The 19,531-nt window shown below is 47.9% G+C and overlaps 7 protein-coding genes across 7 annotated transcripts; 5 read left to right on the top strand and 2 right to left on the bottom strand.

Moving 5' to 3' along the window:
- Positions 1–844: 844 nt before the first annotated feature.
- On the top strand, positions 845–2,366 carry UA08_04637 (hypothetical protein; the record flags this gene model as incomplete). The annotated part of the gene is made up of 7 exons (XM_020266929.1): positions 845–988; positions 1,052–1,196; positions 1,254–1,316; positions 1,429–1,530; positions 1,589–1,735; positions 1,783–2,125; positions 2,183–2,366. The coding sequence occupies 7 exons, from the start codon at positions 845–847 to the stop codon at positions 2,364–2,366; spliced, it is 1,128 nt and encodes a 375-aa protein (XP_020120293.1).
- A 222-nt stretch (positions 2,367–2,588) lies between these two features.
- On the top strand, positions 2,589–3,605 carry UA08_04636 (hypothetical protein; the record flags this gene model as incomplete). The annotated part of the gene is made up of 1 exon (XM_020266928.1): positions 2,589–3,605. One exon carries the CDS (start codon positions 2,589–2,591, stop codon positions 3,603–3,605), a length of 1,017 nt encoding a protein of 338 aa, XP_020120105.1.
- Positions 3,606–4,035: 430 nt separating this feature from the next.
- Positions 4,036–9,240, bottom strand: UA08_04635 (hypothetical protein; the record flags this gene model as incomplete). The annotated part of the gene is made up of 5 exons (XM_020266926.1): positions 4,036–6,575; positions 6,631–6,892; positions 6,957–7,451; positions 7,511–7,606; positions 7,666–9,240. 5 exons carry the CDS (start codon positions 9,238–9,240, stop codon positions 4,036–4,038), a joined length of 4,968 nt encoding a protein of 1,655 aa, XP_020120106.1.
- Positions 9,241–9,845: 605 nt separating this feature from the next.
- On the top strand, positions 9,846–10,314 carry UA08_04634 (hypothetical protein; the record flags this gene model as incomplete). Its single annotated transcript, XM_020266925.1, has 2 exons — positions 9,846–10,102; positions 10,230–10,314. The coding sequence occupies 2 exons, from the start codon at positions 9,846–9,848 to the stop codon at positions 10,312–10,314; spliced, it is 342 nt and encodes a 113-aa protein (XP_020120110.1).
- Positions 10,315–10,665: 351 nt separating this feature from the next.
- Positions 10,666–11,785, bottom strand: UA08_04633 (putative hydrolase nit2; the record flags this gene model as incomplete). Its single annotated transcript, XM_020266924.1, has 6 exons — positions 10,666–10,680; positions 10,745–11,095; positions 11,161–11,239; positions 11,291–11,577; positions 11,634–11,726; positions 11,774–11,785. The coding sequence occupies 6 exons, from the start codon at positions 11,783–11,785 to the stop codon at positions 10,666–10,668; spliced, it is 837 nt and encodes a 278-aa protein (XP_020120235.1).
- Positions 11,786–13,978: 2,193 nt separating this feature from the next.
- On the top strand, positions 13,979–15,705 carry UA08_04632 (hypothetical protein; the record flags this gene model as incomplete). Its single annotated transcript, XM_020266923.1, has 2 exons — positions 13,979–14,250; positions 14,307–15,705. 2 exons carry the CDS (start codon positions 13,979–13,981, stop codon positions 15,703–15,705), a joined length of 1,671 nt encoding a protein of 556 aa, XP_020120236.1.
- A 344-nt stretch (positions 15,706–16,049) lies between these two features.
- Positions 16,050–19,179, top strand: UA08_04631 (Exosome complex exonuclease dis3; the record flags this gene model as incomplete). Its single annotated transcript, XM_020266922.1, has 2 exons — positions 16,050–16,245; positions 16,295–19,179. 2 exons carry the CDS (start codon positions 16,050–16,052, stop codon positions 19,177–19,179), a joined length of 3,081 nt encoding a protein of 1,026 aa, XP_020120237.1.
- Positions 19,180–19,531: the final 352 nt, after the last annotated feature.

The raw sequence follows: 19,531 nt of genomic DNA, 5'->3' as shown, positions 1-19,531 counted from the left end.
TGTAGGCAGCATTTCAATCTTCCATGGTAATGGCACAGAGTGATTCATGGCGCTGCCTAGGCAGAAACCTCATATCAACCAAGGCTGCAAATGCTGCCTTTTCGGCCTAGGTGCGCAGTTAGTTGTTAAATAAGAAAGAATTAGTCAGCTGCGAGTATTGTCCTCTACTTTGAGGATAGAAGTATTTTGTGCGTGAACGTAGGTAGAGCTTTCCCCCAGAGAAGAAATTTATACACTAAGCCCATTGCTGTACTGCCCAATGATTATTTCCAACGTTTCGAAACTCAATAGGGAATACTTTTCCCAAAATCTTGCCACGAGCAACTCATAACTAACCCAAGGGCGGAAATATTGATCACATAATTTCAATCAAGTTCGATCGATAAAGCTCCGTTAGTTGGGTGTAGAAATAAGACATGTCCACTTACTCGAAAGGTAAACGTAAAATACGCGCAACACGAGATCATCGTCGGGCTGTCAGCTGAAATTGCAACAAATGCACGAAAGCATTAAAGATGTATGCGAACTTTAGTCGTCAATGTAGGAACGGTCCTTGAGGCTTGGGTGATCACTCCACGATGGATGATTCGATCGGGAATGGTAGCAACAAACGGTTGAGGCTGGTTCGGTGGCCAACTATTGTTGCACCAAATCCACCGTACGCATGCCGGGGTAGTTCTCCACAAAACAATACAGCTCGTGAGCTTATCTCAACCTCAGTCGAAGACGAAAATTTTTCGAAGCATCGTAACGCACATCACATAAGCTACCGAATCATTCAAAAGACGCAACAGCGTCTTGCCTTATGTTGCTGTAGCATTAAAACACAGACAAGTCACGAAAAATGCTCGACTTCGCCGAGGGAGCGTCGGCGCACGAAAAAAGTTACATTGCTGTTGGCCAGTTGCCGGAGCTTGTCGAGGATCGACGGCCACCGTATAGAAAGGCGCCGTTTACGACCCTATCACGCCATGCATTGGTGCACACTGTAAGGGATCCCAGAGTGCCTTGCAATTGGTCACTGGAGAATATCGTGCTGACGTTTGTTTAGACGGAATTGATTATGCCCAGAGAGGTTTATAACGCGATATGGAGCTCGATGCAGGACAAGCTTGCGAAGCCGCGATATATCCAAGTCATCATGCCGCTCATCGCATTGCTGGAAGGCGACTTTTTCAACACGTTCGTCAAGTCAGGTATGGATCCTCTCGCCGTTACTCTGCCTGCGCCGCTGGCCTAGCTGACGCCCGTAGGATGCGTTCTCATGCAGTCCGAAGGCCGCTCAGGGGTGGACGATGTTTTTACGTTGCACAATGGTGAGTGTTCAAAACGTTCTTGGCGAAGAAGAAGAAGAAGAGAAAGAAGAAGAAAGATGTAAAAGGTTGAGGTTGCTTTGCTGACGCGGGTGGCTCCTTCCCGACTCGCCAGGCACGTTGACGCTCCAAGTCGGCAAGGACAAGTACGAGCGCTCCGGTCTTGCCGGAAAACCAATCCGCAGCGGCGGCAGAAAACATGCGAAGGAACGATTTGGTCCGTCTTGCTTGGTCCTTTTCCATGTCTAACTGAACGTGTTCTAAGTCTGGGACAGCCATTGAGATTGATCTCTGCCAGCCGTCGATGCTGCACGGAAAAAGAGCATTCGAAAGGATCGTATGGGCGTGCCGAAACGTCCTGAATGCGTCGCTCACCTGGATCCTGGTCTGCGATGCGTCCAGTCAGAATTCCTTGGACCAAGGTAAATAGACATACATCTCTGTTGCCGACGCTATCTGACTCCCTCAGCGGTCGCTGCGCTTGCGAAGTATCATCCGAGAATTCTAGACTGCCGCTTCGAAGAAACCTCCCACCCTGTGGCCCAGATTCCGCCACTGTCCCTCGACGAGATTCCCCCTTCGTCTTCTCCGAGAGATCTGGAGGAGTACTGCAACGAGGTTTCTGAATGGCTTGCTCTGGTCTCTCTACGGTCTCCTCGAATCTCAGTTGACGACGTGATCGACCCCTATCTCAGTCGCTACGCCGTACCCCACGCCGAGTCTACGCTTCCGCAGCCAACAGCCCTCGTTAGTCTTCGATGGCAAGGCGCCATGGCTTCGCGCTGGATCACTCAACTATTCACCCTTTTTATGTAAGCGAATTTCTGCCTATCATGCATACTGTCAGTCATCACTGACTCTTTGGGTAGCCTAGAACAACGGCTCCACACTGACTGCTTAAATGCCTGGACTGCTCTGTCTGCCTCGGCCTTCCGACGAGTCGCTGTCGAAAATGCCGATGGCTACACTATCCTTTCAATCCCAGAAAAAGCGAGACCCATGGGTAACAGTTTTATTTCCTGGGACTTTATTGGTGCTTCGCTCTGTACATAGAGGTCGGGGAGATGCGGCTGCCTGCCGGTAGGGTATTTGAAGCAGGTTTCCTGCCGCCCAACTTTACTCCCTTTCATGAGTCCCTGAAGCTATACATCTTACCTGCCAAAAAAATTACGCTCCGGACTCCTTGCTTTGAAACAACCTTCTTTGACAACTAATATCAGCTTCCAGAAACTTTGCTTTCTCAGCTGAGAATCTCTCCTTTGCTCCGTCTTTGGCATGGATTCTGCACTTGCCCAACAAGCCTTACAGGGTGCAATGCCCGTCGATGCTCATAAAACCAACGACGACAATAACTACGTTTCTGAATTGTTTGCTCAATTGACCGATCCAGAGTTCATTACATCGTACTCCAATGATGTCAACAATTTCGGTCAAAATCCTCAATTCAGCAGTGAGGCTGCAGCTACTAGACATGAAAAAAGGAGCATCAAGCGCTCACAACAAGAAGTTGCCGAAGAAATTCCTCCACAAAACAATATGTCGGGAGAAAGCTCCCAAAGCCACCACCCAATGGACGGTTTCAACATTGGTGATGCGACTCCATTTGACTTCAATGCGCTTGACTTCAATGCGCTTGACTTCAATATGCTCGACTTTGATATGCTCGGCCAATTTGACAATATTCATCCTTCTTTTGATATCCCGGAGGCAGCCAGCTCTATACACGCTGGTGTGAATATCCACAGCAATGATACAAACACCTTCCCTGGTAGCCACCAGGTGATAAATGTGCCAGTTGAAAGCACAAACATTCGCATTCCAAAGGCCCCCCTGCCTATAAATGCCTTTCCTTCCTATCTCGGAAGTGTTCGGGGGGGCCTTGCCAATAATTCACATGTTGGCATCAATACTCCAGGGGGCAGAAGCACTTCACAGGCCCCTGAGGACACTAATATGATGCCTTTGCTTGTTAACCCGCATCAATTCTCGGCTTTGCAAGGCATCTCCTCAGCCGATCTGTTACACGGCGTTGGCTGTCAATCACGACCACAACCACCCTCAACAGGGCCAAATGTGAAACGCCAACGGCGGCGATCACCGTCCCCCCCAGCTCCACAAAATGCGCTCCAATTTGTGCACGACGAGCTGTCTATGCCTTCGGATTTCCGAGCCAACCCAAATAACCATGCTCGATTCAAATATCATCGAGATGGAACTCGGGAGTATCTGAATGCACCGAAAAAGCGGCGGAAACGACGCTGCTCTGACAGGGGTCCACAATCTTCCGGCTGATTGAAATGTGGAAGATGTTTCTGTGATTTTTTATCTAAGCATGTATGCATTGTCTACAATTTATTGACCCGATTCTGGTAGACTTGGTCATAATATGGACTCCCCTATATTCTTGCTTTGATCTTACACAACATCTTTGCATTCTGCGGCGTTGGAAGATACCCTGTATACTAGATATAGATATTAAAACGATGCCAAAGCGAAACATGGCACTGTGCATCTTACTATTGGACAGAATTTCTTTATAAAGTAAACAATTCATTCCGTTCAGTAGTTCATATCAAAAACATGAGAGTTTCCTAACCAAACCATCTGATATTCTATATTAGGTATCCAAAAACGCCAATAAAGAAATAATGGATGTATCTTTACCAAACCCCAAAACATGCACTTTCCAAACGCCTATCTCAATAGTCCTGTCCTATCTCTTTTATCCCATAAAATCATTCATCAAATCCTGCAAGACAGGCCGTTTATGCATAAACTTCTCCATAGCCAAAGCTTTACTACCGCGCTTTTCAGGCGTCTTCATCTTTCTCTCCCGTTTGACTTTAATTTGAGCAGATGGGCTCGTAGCGCTGGGACTACCGGGTCCCGAAGCATTGTATTTCCGTTTGAGGGTTTTATCTGGTGTTTTGTTATTGTTGCTCTTTCGTTGTGTTGGTGAGAAAAGCAGGTCGTCGTTGGACTCAAATACATGGTCTTGCAGGGCGTGCTTGGGGAGATCGTACACCCATTGACGTGACTCCATGAGCGCGACATATTTGTTTAGCAATTCGTTTCCGTCGCGAAGCGTGGATCTGCTCCCGACCACAAGGAGCTTTGTTCGGGCTCGAGTGAAGGCAACATTGATTCGGCGCCAGTCGCGAAGGAGGTCACCGACTTGGTTGTCGTTGTTGCTGCGCACACAGCTGAGTATTACAATCTCCTTGTCTCGACCTTGGAATTTGTCGGTTGTGTGCATTTCCAACTCGTTGGTGTATTGGCGTAGGGTTTGTCGGAGTAGGGCTAGTTGGCTCCGATAGAAGGTTATGACACCAATCTCTCGTGGTGAAATGCCCGACGAGATGAGCACTTGAACAAGCTGAGCGCACAGCGTTGCCTCGCTGGTGTTCGTGATTCGAGAACCGACCAGAGTTTCTGGAGCGCGTCCTAGCAGTGTGTCGGTGTTGACAAGCCTTGTCTTGGCTGAGGGCTCGAGCAAGTCCTTGATCCAGCAACGACGCTGATTGGGGCCCAAGCAGCGCTCCGATGACATCTCCGCCAATGATGTAACATGATGGCTTCTTATACCGTCTCGTAGATTCGGGATATTGAGCGACCGCGATGCTACCTCTGGCGTTCCACACTTGAGCCGCCCCGAGTAAATCAGTGTGTTGGATAGCAGCATGAGCTCTTCGCACATGCGATATTGATGTTCCAGGTTCGTCACAGACGAGGGCTGGGCATCGGACAAAAGCTTGAACAAGCTCACATCAAGACCGCCCTCTTGGGCCTCCTTGTTCTGGACAAGGGGTGGCAGTTGATAATGATCGCCCACGAGAATAAAGGTCTTCGCCATACGAACGGGGCCAAGGCAGACAGGCAGTGTGATTTGAGAGGCTTCATCAACAATGCAATAATCAAAAATGCGTTCATTGAAGATCGGGTGATTGACACCCAAGCACGTCGTCGCTACAACCTTTGACTCTTCGTAAGATTCCCGCAGTTCTTCGATCGTCTTCTTGGGGATCGCTGCCAGGTCAGCAAATTGCTGCACTTCCGGATGCACCTTCGCAACCGCCCCGAGACGAAGCGTTCGGATGTTGGCGTCTCGAATTTTGAGAAGAATATTGTCAACTGCTGTGTGCGTGTAGGAAGTCAACAGAACGCTTTTTCCCTGGGAGACCAAGGCGCGAATGATGTGAGCGATTGTCGTGGTTTTTCCCGTGCCAGGCATTCCGAGGATGAGAGCATAGTCTTTCGCGCTCATAACTTTATCGATTGCTCGCTTTTGATCAACATTGAGGCTTGCCTGAGAAGAGCTATGCATCATCGCTGTGGAGGGCGATGGCTTGAATTCAGGCGCTTGTCCCTCAATGATGAGCTTTCTCAGTTGTAGAGATACAGAAAAGTTCTCCATCAGACTGACCAGATTGTTTCGCACAGTGGCCATGCCATTGCTGAATTCGTCCTTGTCAAGGCGATACACCATCGGCTTTTCTGGATCTTCCATATCCGCTGAGCTCGAGCCGTTCTTTTGGCCGACTTCCATTATGCCCCTGAAGCTCTGGTTGCGCTCTGGATTGAACCCTTTGCACCTGACTCGCGCATTATGCAGCCTGCGGTCAACTGCTACCGAGATTCTCTTCGGGCTAATACGAACGACATAACCATTGGCTAAGGCGAAATGGCCCTTCTCGTCAGATATGACAATTGGTTCACCGAGTGTGATCTGAGACTCGGTAAAAGAAAAGCTAGATGATGTCTTTGGCTTCACAAATGTGTACCTGTAGCGATTTATCTTCGACCCGTTTTCATCTTCATAAGCAGATCCAGGGTCGATTATAATCTCGCTAAAGCAACGACCGAGAGATTCCCGCTCTGTACTGAGCATGGTCCATAGCTCGCGCCTGAATCGCATCATGCCCTTTTCCTCCATGGTTAGGAGACTATCCCACTTCTTGAAAAATTCAGCATGCCTTGAGTCCAAGTGACCAACGGCTTCTTCGAATTTCTGGCCAACTCCACTGGTCTCACTATTGCCGTTATCGACTAATTTATGATACACAAAGCAGGCCGTCTTCGAATAGCACTGGTTGCAGAGATGCTGTCGCTTAATCATCGGCGGTAGCTCCATCTTTTCTCGAATAAAACCGGCCAGCCGGTTGCGCTCCTGGATCATCTGCAGAAGTTCATGACGAATGCCTCTGACTCGAAACATTTTTCTGATTTCTAGGTAGTAAAGAAGACCGAACGTTACATCAATGTCTGGGGAAAAGATCAGCAAGCTTACTCTCACATTCGGCGGGGGGAAACCCCTTACCATAACGGTCGGAAAGTAGAAGGGTATATAATGAAGTTTGTGCCCGGTGGCTATGACTTGTATCTTTCTTGCCGGTCTTCATTTCCAATGGTATAGTCAACGACTTTTGGTCACCTTGGTCATTGAACGCGACTTCGACTGTGGCATCAACGTTCCCTTTCAGGCCATACATTGGAGACCATATGTGTTCTTCGACCTCCAGCAATTTGTTAATACTGAGGTTTGCTTTAGATCCGTGACGATCTTCAACCATACACTCTGCCTGTATTGCGGAGTCAATACAATGTCCATTTCCGCCATGGATCTGAAATTTGGAAGACACTCACATTTGGCTGAGGACGCAAAAAGACATCTGCCCAAGCCTTCAACTCGGGAACTTTACTCATCACATATTCGATAGCCTCGACCATACTGACATGGATTGCGTACAGACTTTCCACATATTGAACAAGGACTCGTTCGACCAAAGCTCTCATTGATTGTAGATCCCACTGGTTGACTTTCATGGCTTCCTGGAAAACCTCGTGCAGGACATGGCCATAGACCTGCGGTTTGTTGATATCAGAGGTAGCTTTGATACGGTCTTGCAGGACAGCACGTCGCTGACAAGTAACCGCATCGGCGACGACAGTAGCGGAAATGAGGTGATCAGGATGGAGGATGATCATATTATGCGAGTTGTCCACGATGCATTGGCCTCTATGGTCGAAATCACCAATCAAATGAATATAAGAGCTTTTGGTGCAAGGACTGTCGAACCATGATTCCCGTAGAATAATGACCTTTTTGAGGTTCGTTCTCTCGTCCGCAACAGAAAGTACCTATGATGATGAGTTACAAAGTGGCCTCGAGGAAGATTTTCGCGATTGTTTTTACTGACCTGTTCGGGTTGTGTAAGACCCTTTTGAGTCACATACGTGCTTTGTGCAATCTGGATAATGAGGTAGCGTTTGATAGCCTTTTGGGCTTTAGTTTTCTATTCACATATATCACAGTAAGTATCTAATAGATATGAATATGCTAAGGGTAACCGACTTGAGTTTGACCTTCCAACTGCTGAAGAACATTTTCATCTATGGCTTCCAGGTCCAGATCCTGATCGTCGAATTCATCATCTGATAATGCGTTTGCAGGCTGATTGTTCGTTTCCTCGGTTTCTCGCTTGCCAGCACCATGATTGTGTTCATTAAAGTTATGTGTATAATCTCTTTGTACCGGGGCTTTATTCTGCACTGCAGTTACTCCCTTGTCGTACTGAGTTAGTAATTCTTCCATACCCTCCCCAATTTCAAGATCATCATCGAATTCGTCATCGTCATCGTCGTCTTGAAGAGATAATTGCTTTGATGGTATTTTTTTAACATTGATTTGTTCAGTTGAATATGAAAATTGTCTTGGTTTGAGCGAAATTTGCTTGTTGGTAGCCGTATTAGATATTGCTTTCACTTCCTTAGCGGGTTCCATAAGCGGCGGCGTTGATGATTCCACTAAAGCCAGAAGATCATCATCGAAATCATCGTCACCAAACTCCGAAGATGGGGTTTTAAGGTTCTTGGAATTTTGGGTATTCCGGAGTTGTTCCTCCAGATTCTTCCCTCCCATGGTAACCTCAGGAATGTGGCGTCGAACGGCATTTTTGGAATATTGCTTGTTTTTCGACGGTGATGGGGAAGACTCGTCTCGTACATCATCCTGGTGAGGTGGAGGAGAAGAAGGCGGCAAAGCCTTAGGGCTTGCTTTTGTATTTGCCAACGTGTCTTGGATTCGATTCAAAAGAAAGCTTAACTTTTTGGAGCTTCCAGAGTCAAGCACGTTGCTCCTTGATCGAGAGAAAATTTCGCGGGCTGTACGGCCACTTTCGGCACCATCAACCTTTCTCCGTTTGGCTTTAGATGAAGGCCAATCAACGTTGCAACTGACTGACCTGCGCAGCGCTGAAGAGTCTCGTCCGGACTTCTGCTGTGATGCCGGGGTTTGGGGTGAAGAGGATAGATTGGCGAATTTCGCTGGTATTTCAAGGGTTCCATCGAGTTTGCTTTTCCCAATGTACTTATTCCACAAATCGGTAGCCATGTCGGTCTGAGGGGTTTTCAAAATGCCCTGGAAGGGTTTCATATCGAATGACTCTTTTGACTTCCTTGAGGCGCCATCCTTGAGAGGCGAACTCGTAGGGGAAGAGCTATGCCGTCGCTTCTTATTCCGGCCGCCTGTACCACTTTTTGCGCCGGAACTTTGGATAGGAGCTGGCTGCCAAGAGACATAATCGTCGGGAGTTACTTCTTGTGCCGAGGGTATAATCATCGCATCTTCCGCATTGCTTATGAGGTCGGCCAAAGGAATCCTGTTGGCGGGCGTTTTGGGGCATTCGCTCAATGGCTTTGGTTCCTTTTGTTGTGTTGACGATAGGCTTTTGCTTGGGGATTTGGGGGCTTCGACCACGCCATTCATCCATGACCTCTGGTTTTCTTTGTCGGCATTGGCAGCAGTTTGGCTCGATTTTTTGGGTGATTTCTTCATCGAGGAAGTACTATTGCTGGTAGGAACGTATTGGAAGCCGCTCAACTTCGACCTCGAGGTGGCCGAGATATACGGATTCTGCTTTGTGGTCATGGTGGTGGCATGCATCAATTGTAAACGCTATATATCATCTAGTCAAGTCAATAAACGCGTCTCTTCACACGGTGAATGTCGCGTACATGGAATATGTTGTCCCTAAATAATGAAAGTCATTGTGAGTAGCGATTAGCGAGTAGCCAGCGAGTTGTATCCAACAATTGTTCTTCAAGGCAAGCACGAGAGACAATGTCAATAACCAAGACACGAGTTCACGCGTTCCTCCGCGTTTAGTGGCGCTGCATGAAACCTTAGTGCCTGAGGCACTAAATTGTTGATGCCTGTTATACAAGGCCGCAATAGTTCAACTAGCCTTTCCGTTCCGGACAAACTCCAACGCTAGCTTCGATTCAGTTTCAACGTCAAGCAAGCCAGCCGAAACAACCACCACAAGTTGTCGCCCACCAGCTCCAAGGGCACCCTGTCAGGGACATCCAATTGCTCATATATTCCCGTCACAATTCAGCGGAGACTTGATTTGAAGCGTTACGTCTGCCAGTGAACTCGGCCACCCCGCGCTCCGTACCGACCGACCTTTTCCTCAAATCCACCTTTTTCATCTCGCATCTTTGACGCCGTTTCACTCGTTGTCAGTTTCCGCGATGCATCGACCGACATCAATTGCCCTTCGTTCCCGCTGCATTTTGCGCACGCCACAGACCAGCCGCGCTTTCACAACACAAAACGGCCTGCGTGCTGCCGATCATGGCAGCCACTATGACCCGCCTAGCGGATGGCTCTTCGGCGTCAAGCCCGGCCAGAAATATGTGAAGGAGGGCTGGGAGAATATCTGGTACTTTGGGTTCATTGGAAGCTTGGTCGCCGCCGGTGTTGCATACGTTTTCAAGCCAGACACATCGTAAGTGTTACCTTGAGTCACTGCTAAGAGTCTTTAAATATAGTCGTTCTTTACTACGCGACCAAAACACTTTTACAATCTCCCTATACGGTGCTGTGTGCTTTTACTAATCTCTATGCTAATCCAGGATACAAACATGGGCATTGGAGGAGGCTCGTCGAAGACTGGAGGCTGAGGGTATCCTGGAAGATCCAGAGCAGGCCAAGAAATAGGCAAACGTTAGTTGGGTCTTTTTCTTTCCATGATGGTAAACTGCGTTGTACATAAAGATCGGTTCATTTGCCTTTCCCTGATCTGTTGTGGTGGCGCAGTCATGTCAAAGATGGCTGGGACACGTTGATAGACATGTTTCTTATTTTCTTGTTTTTTTCGTAATATGATTTACTTTTACATCTGTAGTACGGCTACATAGATTGTATCAGTACATTTCCATAAAAGAAGTAAACATTACAATGGCATTTTTGAGAGGACTACTACCCCAAGTAATACCCAGGAAGAAATTCCGCAGCTGAATTTCTACCATGCTGAAGAATCGTCTAATATTATTAGACTGCACGGTACTTTCATTGTCTAGTCACCTGTATTTGCCATGTTTATATGATAAAAGTCCTCATTAACGTAACAGTTGCTCTTCCATCATACCTCGGGATAGACGTCTGTCCGCCGTAACAAAGGCATCTCTTTCCGTATTTTGGTAATCAGATCGAAATCAATATCGGCAGTCGCGATTTCAGGCTCTACAAAGTCACTGCCCAGCTGCGCAACCACCTGTCCCCATGGGTTGACAATCATTGAATGCCCATAACTTGTCCGTTTCTCATTATGCGATCCTGCCTGTGCTGCAGCGATTACATATGACTGAGTCTCAATGGCTCGAGCACGGAGAAGAGCTTCCCAATGTGCTTGTCCGGTTGGCACCGTGAAGGCTGATGGAAATGTTATAAGTTGCGCATTTTGGCGTTTCAGTGCCAAAGATATCTCAGGGAACCGTAACTATTCAGATATTTTGCATGGAATCAGTTGACGTTGCAACAACAGCCAGCAAAGAGGTGGCCTACATCAAAGCATATTGCAAGACCAACTCTTCCTACAGGTGTTTCAAATGGTGGCAGAATCTGGGTACCGGCCTCAACACTCCTACACTAGCATGTCAGAAACAGAATGGCCAAGCATAGTGTATTAACATACGCGCTTTCTTTGAGTACTGGGCCATCCTTGATTTCAACATCAAAGAGGTGGATTTTCTGATAACGTTGTGCAATCTCGCCATTCTCATCGATCCATATCAAGGTATTCTTGACTTTAAGCCCACCCTGAGCTGGTTCATGGATGCCGACGTTTATGGGAAATCTCGCATTCTTAGCTTCCCTCTGCAGGCCCAAGACAAATTCGCTTTGCTGCGCAGAGCGTACTAGGGATACGCTCTCTGCACTCGACGAGGCAATGTAGTCGGAGGCTTCGGGAAGAAAAAGTGCCTGTCCCTTCCTGTCAGGCTACATGACGCTGTACCCTGGATTAGAGATGGAAATACCTTTGCACCTGCGGCTACAGCTTTCTTTACTAGTGCCTGGCATTGGGCGAGATTGTGGGCCATGCTCGCTGTTGAGCACAGCTGCCCTACAGCCTACAGCAGGGTGAGCGAGCGCCCATGCAAGAGGCCGGGGAACGTACAACTTTCACCATGTTGGTGAGGATTGTGAATTATGAATTATCCTTTCAAAGAGTCATGAAGTACATGAGCGTGTAAGATGATAGACGATAACAGAATCGCGCAGTCCCGCGTTTTGTGGAGGTGGGGCTATACTATGACTGGCCTAGAAGAGGATTCATACCTAGTCTAAGCACGTATGCCAGTCGCATTCTCTGATAGCTGGGAGAAGTTATCCATTTCAGAAGCTTTCTAAACATGCCTGCAAGTCGTCCATCAGTGTAGTCGCTCAAAAGGTAGCTTATCCGGAGCAGCAAGGTGACTACACAAACATCTTTGTACGAGAGAAGCTAGGCGATGGCTTATTGAAATCTGCTTGTTGCAAAGAATTTTCAGCTGCAGAAATTGCTGTTCTCTTTTTCTTTGATGTGCTTGCTGAGTGATTGCTGACATGGGCCGTTTGAGCGTGGATTCATGGTAGAATACGACCATTTTATAATCGAAAGTCACCCTGTTTTACAATATATTGCCTGGATGAAGGACGTAAAGCAAAATTTAAGGTCAAAAGAGTTGTGTATGTACAGGGACAAGATCTCATACAGATCCTTGCAGGAGTTCCTTTAACTTTGCGAAATTCTGCCGTAAATGCAAAATATCAGACTGCGACTTTTCGTCTCTTTGATCGATCTGCGTCATTACTACTTTCAGTAGCGACCGGTGGCTCTCACAATTGAAGAGACCAGGTAATGAACCCTGTTGTCCTTCGGAAAGTCGAGCTGGCCTATGTATTCTATATTCTGCCGGTAGCCCCAAGGACGTCTCAATCAAAACCAGCTGATGCTCGAGAACTTGTATGATAAGTTTCAAATGCAAAAGCCCTTGCGGGAGAGGAAGTCCGCCTAACTGTACCCCTGAGTCATATTGGATGTTTGCAGCCCCGTCGGGCATGGTTTCCAGGACGAAGCACAAACGAGATATAATGATATTGAAAACACGTAATAATAACAAATAGGTCGTCATTACCATCAGAATAATCGGCATACCGGGCGAAGATGTTCCAAAGCTGGTACTGGTGTTGTCAATATGCAAGGCCTCTGCGGTTTGAAAACTAGATGTCTTGTCCGGTTTTTCTTTAATAGCTCCATCTTGTTTGGATGTATCTGAACCAGCCAGTAATTTTAGGACACTTATAAAATCCGAAAGAATTCGAAGAAAGCTGGCGGTCATATTTACTGGACTTTCTGAGTCGTCTGTATTTCCATTAGAATCATGGGATTCGAGACTCATGTTTAGTCGCCACGGAGGAGGACAATCGTTCTGTTGAATGGCCAGCATCCACTCATAGAGATCCTTATTTAATTTTGATAGTAACAGAAACGGATCTGGGCTCCTTTCTTCTGGGAGAGCATTATTCTCTGTTCGTGGTGTCAAGGGATATGGATCTGTGGGTTGGAGCTTCGACTGATGAAGAACCTCAGGAAGTATGTCAGTCTCCGGAAGCGGTTCTAAAAGCGATGCCATATCGCTCATTCCCATATCAAACCCATCCATCTGCATAGCAGACATAAGAGTGTCCCAAGACTCGGACCGAGAAGAGATCGTAGAGTCGTTATAGGGAAAAGGCGCGTCCACGGCGGAAGACACATTGGAAAACATAATGTTCTGTTGACTACCATTTGACGGTGTTGCAGTATCCAGTGAATGCTCATAGCTCCTAGGATGTGTATCTGTAGGCGCCCACAATCGAGAATGCCCAGGACTATTGTACAAGGAGCCTCGCACAGGACGCCCTACAGGCTTGGAGCTGCTTGTAACGCAAGCAACTTCAGCTCGCACACACCGAACACACGAGCTTATCGCTCCATTCTCACGCCGGCACCGCAGTTTCTGGTCGCGGCATCGATCACAGGCAGACCGTTTAGTCCGATGCATTGTTCCTCGATTTGTCGAATGGGCCAGCATAGACTTGAACAACAGCTGTTCTTCTTCCTGCTGGCTTAGGTAAGATGGACTCGGGTGGGGCCGATGTCCGAATGGCCTCCGGACAGCCAATCGCAAGCCCGAGAAGTATCCGAATATCAAGCCCTAATTGAGACTATCATTATGTATATATCTACATGTATAGTTGTCTCTATCGGTGATGTATCTTTTTTCTTTTTTTTGCAATTTCTAGTCTGCTCGTGACGCACAATTTCTAACACCTCTACTCTATCAAGTCGCGTTTACAAATGGATACTACTGTTCAAGAAAAAGACGGCTTCCACAAAGACGAGGAGGCATTTGCTTCAAGCTCAGAGAAGGAAACCAGAGATGGCACTATCAGCAAGTTGCAATTCGTCAAGGGGTTCAGATTCTGGGCCATTCTGGCGTCAGTCTCCGTTACTAGTCTTTTGACATCGCTCGAAGCAACAATTGTCTCAACCGCCTTGCCAACGATAATCACCGAGCTACACGGTGCTAATAAATACATCTGGGTTTCCAGCGGATATCTCTTGACTATGTGCGCTTACGTTATCACTTCCGATATCAAGAAAGTTCTCTAACGCATTTCAATAGGACTACCTTGCAGCCAATCTATGGTCAACTCGCAAATGTGTTCGGAAGAAGATACCCCCTGATATTTGCGGCTGCAATTTTCACGCTCGGGAGTGGCATTTGCGGTGGCTCGAATTCCGTCGAGATGCTCATAGCAGGCAGAGTACTACAGGGCATCGGCGCGGCTGGCATCAGTGTCCTCGTTGAGATCATTGTTTGCGACATCGTGCCTTTGAGGGAGCGAGGGACCTACCTTGGAATTGTCATGGGCTTCGGCTTTCTCGGCTCTGCACTCGGTCCACTATTCGGGGGTCTGATTGTTGAAAACATTAGTTGGAGATGGGTCTTCTATCTGAACCTGCCTGTGGGAGGAGCCGCCCTAGTTGCGCTTTTTCTCTTTCTGCAGGTCAAATTCAACAAAGAGATGACGATTGCCGAGAAGCTAAGGAGAATGGACTTTGGCGGCAGTCTGATCTTTGTTGGTTCTGTGGTTTCCATTTTGATTGCCCTAGCTTGGGCTGGTTCACTTTACGCGTGGTCAACGGTGCAGGTCATAGTCCCGCTTGTGTTGGGCTTCATCGGACTTATCTGCTTTCTAATATACGAGGCATTCGTCTCTGACCCTATTATGCCGCTGCACCTCTTTCAGAACCGTACGTCTCTTGTCGCCTTTGTACTCACCTTCCTACATGGGATTGCCACCGTATGGCTCCTTTACTTCCTACCGGTGTATTTCCAGGCAGTACTTCAAGCCAGTACAGAACGCTCTGGAATCGACCTTCTCCCCACCATATTTGCCATCGTACCGTTTGCGATTGCAGCAGGGGTAGTTATGGGGAAAATCGGGCGTTACAAGCCAATCCACGTGGTCGGATTTGCAGTAATGATGATGGGTTTTGGCCTTTTGACTCTATTGAATGAGAACTCCTCGACTGCAGCTTGGGTACTGTTCCAGGTGGTAGAGTCCCTGGGCGCTGGCCTCGTCATTCCGACGTTACTTCCAGCAGTCATGGCCGAACTGACTGACGCAGATACTGGGAGTGCAACTGGAACATGGTCTTTCATGCGAGGTTTCGGTATGACTTGGGGCGTGACGATCCCTTCTGCCATATTCAATGACCAAACCACGCGATTGGCTTCGCGAATACAAGATCCCAGCGTCGTCGCAATGCTCACCGGGGGCCAAGCGTATGAGCATGCGACGAGAAGCTTCGTCGAATCATTGACGGACCCAACTGTCAAATCACAGGTTATCTCTATATTTACGGAAAGCCTAAAGCGATCGTGGCAGATAGGCATTGCTTTCCCTGCTCTTGGGTTCTTGATTGTTTTCCTGGAGAAGGAAATTCCCTTACGCCAAGAACTAAACACTGAGTATGGCATTGAGGACGGGAAAGAGAAAGACAAAGAGAAAGCCTAGATAAATGGTAATAGTCCGTTTTAGATGAGATATTGGATGTATATATAGAGTGGAATAAACATAGAAAAGAAGAAACGTGAAATATAAGAGTGCGAATTTGAAAAGTAACGTCTTTGATCTTATCGATAACGCCTCGATAAGATAAAGCGGGCTGGCGGCTCGAAGATTTCCGCACGGGACCTCCAGAAACGCAATCCCGCCTTTTCGTGCTTCAGTTCTCGCACCATTACTGACTGTTAACCTCCGCCTGCTTGTTGACATCTGCATTGTATCAAGTGCAGCGTACCGTGTTCTAGGAAGTTACTCAAAGGACAAATCAGCAGTCACAATTCTTCCAAGCCGAGATGAAAAGTCTGCGAAGAGACTTTTCCTCAAACCCGCAGGCCCAGAATGTGTCCAGCAAGGTCTTCGTCAGGTCCACGAAAAGTGGCAAGGTTCAGAAAATAGTCCGCGAGTTATATCTCAGGCAAGATATTCCATGCTCTTCAAAGCTATGCACAATCTGCCCGACCTACGCGCCAGCAGATGCAGATGGAAATAGTGAGTGCGATGCCTTTCTTCAAGCTACACGTCTACTGACTGTTGGAAGTAAAACCGTTCGTCCTATCCGATCGGCCTGCCGGTACTGAAGCTTTCCCCAAGGGTCATTATATCGTGCCGGATACAAATGCTTTGCTGAATGGAATGGATGTGTTCGAGCACACTGGCGCATTTTACGATGTGATTATTCTGCAAACCGTCCTAGAAGAGCTCAGAAACCTCTCCCTTCCCCTCTACAACCGCCTCATATCGCTTATAAAATCGGATGAAAAACGCTTTTACCTTTTCTTCAACGAATTCCGTCTCGAAACATACGTCCGCCGACAGAATGACGAGTCTATCAACGACCGGAACGATAGGGCTGTGCGCACTGTCGCTCAGTGGTACGGCGAACATCTTCGTCAAGCCGTGAAAAAGGGGAAATCAGTTCCCACAATCGTCGTGCTCACCGATGACAAGGAGAATCTACGCAGAGCAAAAGAGGAAAATGTCGTGGCACTGTCTCTCTCCGATTATGTGTCAGGACTTGAGGACGCAGACACGTTAATCGACATGATCAATGATTCACGGGAAGAACGAGGACAAAGGACAGAGTTTTTTTACCCGGAATACTATTCCATGTCAAAGATGATGACAGGAGTACGAGCGGGTACTATGCATCAAGGCATATTCAACATCTCCCCATACAATTACTTGGAGGGCTCCGTGAAAGTAGCTGCGTTTGATAAACCGCTTTTAATTCTTGGTCGTGACAACAGCAACCGAGCCGTTTCGGGTGATGTTGTTGTCGTTGAAGTGTTACCGAAAGATCAATGGAAATCACCCTCTTCAAAGATCATCGATGAGGAAGCAGTTACCAGAAATGAGGACCCGGAAAACGAAGAGACAGAAATTGTTGTTACTGAGAGAGAGAAGAAGGCTTTGCAGGAAGAAGTGAGGCAGGCGCATGGAAAGAATGCCGAGGGAAAAGCTCAGCCCACTGCTCGAGTTGTGGGGATCATCAAGCGCAATTGGCGCCAATATGTCGGACACGTCGATTCTTCATCGACATCTCTCCAGAGCAATGCAGGAAGACGCCAGCAAACTGTTTTCGTACTGCCCATGGATAAACGTATCCCTAAGATTCGAATCAGGACTCGGCAAGCAGCCGAGCTTCTTGGCCAAAGGATTTTAGTGACTGTTGACAGCTGGGATCGCGACTCCCGGTATCCCACTGGTCACTTTGTGCGCTCACTGGGAGAACTCGAAACCAAGGGAGCAGAGACGGAAGCACTTCTCCTTGAGTACGATGTGCAGTATCGGCCATTCCCGAAAGTGGTTCTCGACTGTCTGCCTTCTGAGGGCCATGACTGGAAGGTTCCTACGCGCACAGATGATCCCGGCTGGCAAAATCGTAAAGACTTGCGAGATCTTCTGGTTTGCAGTATCGACCCCCCAGGTTGTCAAGATATCGACGATGCTCTTCATGCGCGCCTCCTGCCAAACGGGAACTATGAAGTGGGAGTCCACATTGCTGACGTCTCAAACTTTGTCCAGCCAAATAATGCCATGGACCTCGAAGCAAGTCTGCGCGGCACGACTGTCTATCTGGTGGATAAGAGAATTGATATGCTTCCAATGCTGCTGGGAACTGATTTGTGTTCTCTCAAGCCTTATGTAGAACGATTTGCGTTTTCTACCCTCTGGGAAATGACACCTAATGGGGAAGTAGTCTCCGCCGATTTTACAAAATCTGTGATTCGGTCACGTGAGGCTTTTAGTTACGAACAAGCTCAGCTACGAATCGACGATGCATCGCAAACCGATGAGTTGACTCAAAGTATGCGCACGCTGTTGCACATGTCCAAGATCCTACGGCAGAAACGAATGGACGCTGGCGCGTTGAACCTTGCATCTCCCGAGATCCGCATTGAAACCGAGTCGGAGCTCAACGACCCTCTCACTGATGTCAAGACGAAAGCGCACTTGGCGACAAACAGCCTTGTCGAGGAGTTCATGCTTCTCGCCAATATTACAGTAGCCTCCAAGATCTACAGCGCATTCCCTCAAACCGCTCTATTACGCAGACATGCATCGCCGCCCCCTCAGAATTTTGAGCAATTGGCTACACAGTTGCAAAAGAAGCGCGGACTCAAGCTTGATGTTTCTAGCTCAGGAGCTCTGGCCGACTCGCTGGACGCGTGTGTCGACCCGCAGAATCCGTTCTTCAACACTTTGATCCGTATTCTGGCTACAAGGTGCATGACATCGGCAGAGTATTTCACAGCTGGTGCCCATGCTGAAGCGGAGTTCCGGCATTATGGTCTTGCTTCGCCCATTTATACTCACTTCACATCCCCCATTCGTCGCTATGCCGATCTTGTCGTGCATCGACAGCTTGCCGCTGCGATTGGGTATACCTCAGCGGAGGGCCTCAGCCGACGGAGTCAGCTAGAGGACGTCTGCAAGAACATCAATTTCCGTCATCGTAATGCGCAGTTTGCAGGACGAGCCAGCATTGAATATTACGTCGGCCAGGCGCTGAAGGCTCGGGGCGAGATGATGGCCAAGAACAAGGGTAACGACAAGAACGTCGGAGTCGATGAAGAAGGGTATATTATGCGCGTCTTTGAGAACGGTGTGGTTGTTTTCGTTCCTCGGTTCGGTATTGAAGGCATTGTGCGACTGGAAGATTTTATGTTGCCCGGGGAAAAGGTGCTCCCGAATGTGCATGACCCTGAGCAAATGCGAGAGGTCGCCCATCGGCGTGAGAGCGAATATGACCCGGAGGAATATACTCTGCGTGTCTGGGACAAGAACCACCAGGAAACTGAACGATCTCTGGTCGTCGAACTGTTCGAAAGGGTCCAGGTGAATGTGAGCTCAGTCAAGGAGGAAGGGGGCCGCGGTGCAGGCAAACGCAAGGTCCGGATGCTCATTCTTGGGAAATTATGAGAGCTATACACACTAGCTATTATTTATCATGAGACGGCGTACATTTATGTTGAGATACGCTTAATTACCAAAAGCAGTGAAAGTAAACAATGGCTATGGGTACGTAATCTGTGTATTGCGCATACACGGCGCTAGTAACTTACCCGGTAATTTACTCGATCTGCTGCCCCGCAACGATCGCGTTTGTTTTTGTGTTGATATGGCGATACGTAATAAGCGCTGCAGCTGAAGTACCTTGAGTTGGACCAGCTCATCGCTGACTCTTGCACACTGTGTGTGTGTCTGCTACTATCTGCGTTGTCCCGGGAATCCTTCGGGCCTCTATACATAACTAGTTATACATGCATCGCTG

Source organism: Talaromyces atroroseus (assembly GCF_001907595.1).
Source record: "Talaromyces atroroseus strain IBT 11181 chromosome Unknown scaffold_5, whole genome shotgun sequence".
In the NCBI taxonomy this organism is placed as follows: domain Eukaryota; kingdom Fungi; phylum Ascomycota; class Eurotiomycetes; order Eurotiales; family Trichocomaceae; genus Talaromyces; species Talaromyces atroroseus.
The sequence above is the reverse complement of the archived record's forward strand: the minus strand, read 5'-3'. Positions and strand labels throughout refer to the sequence as shown.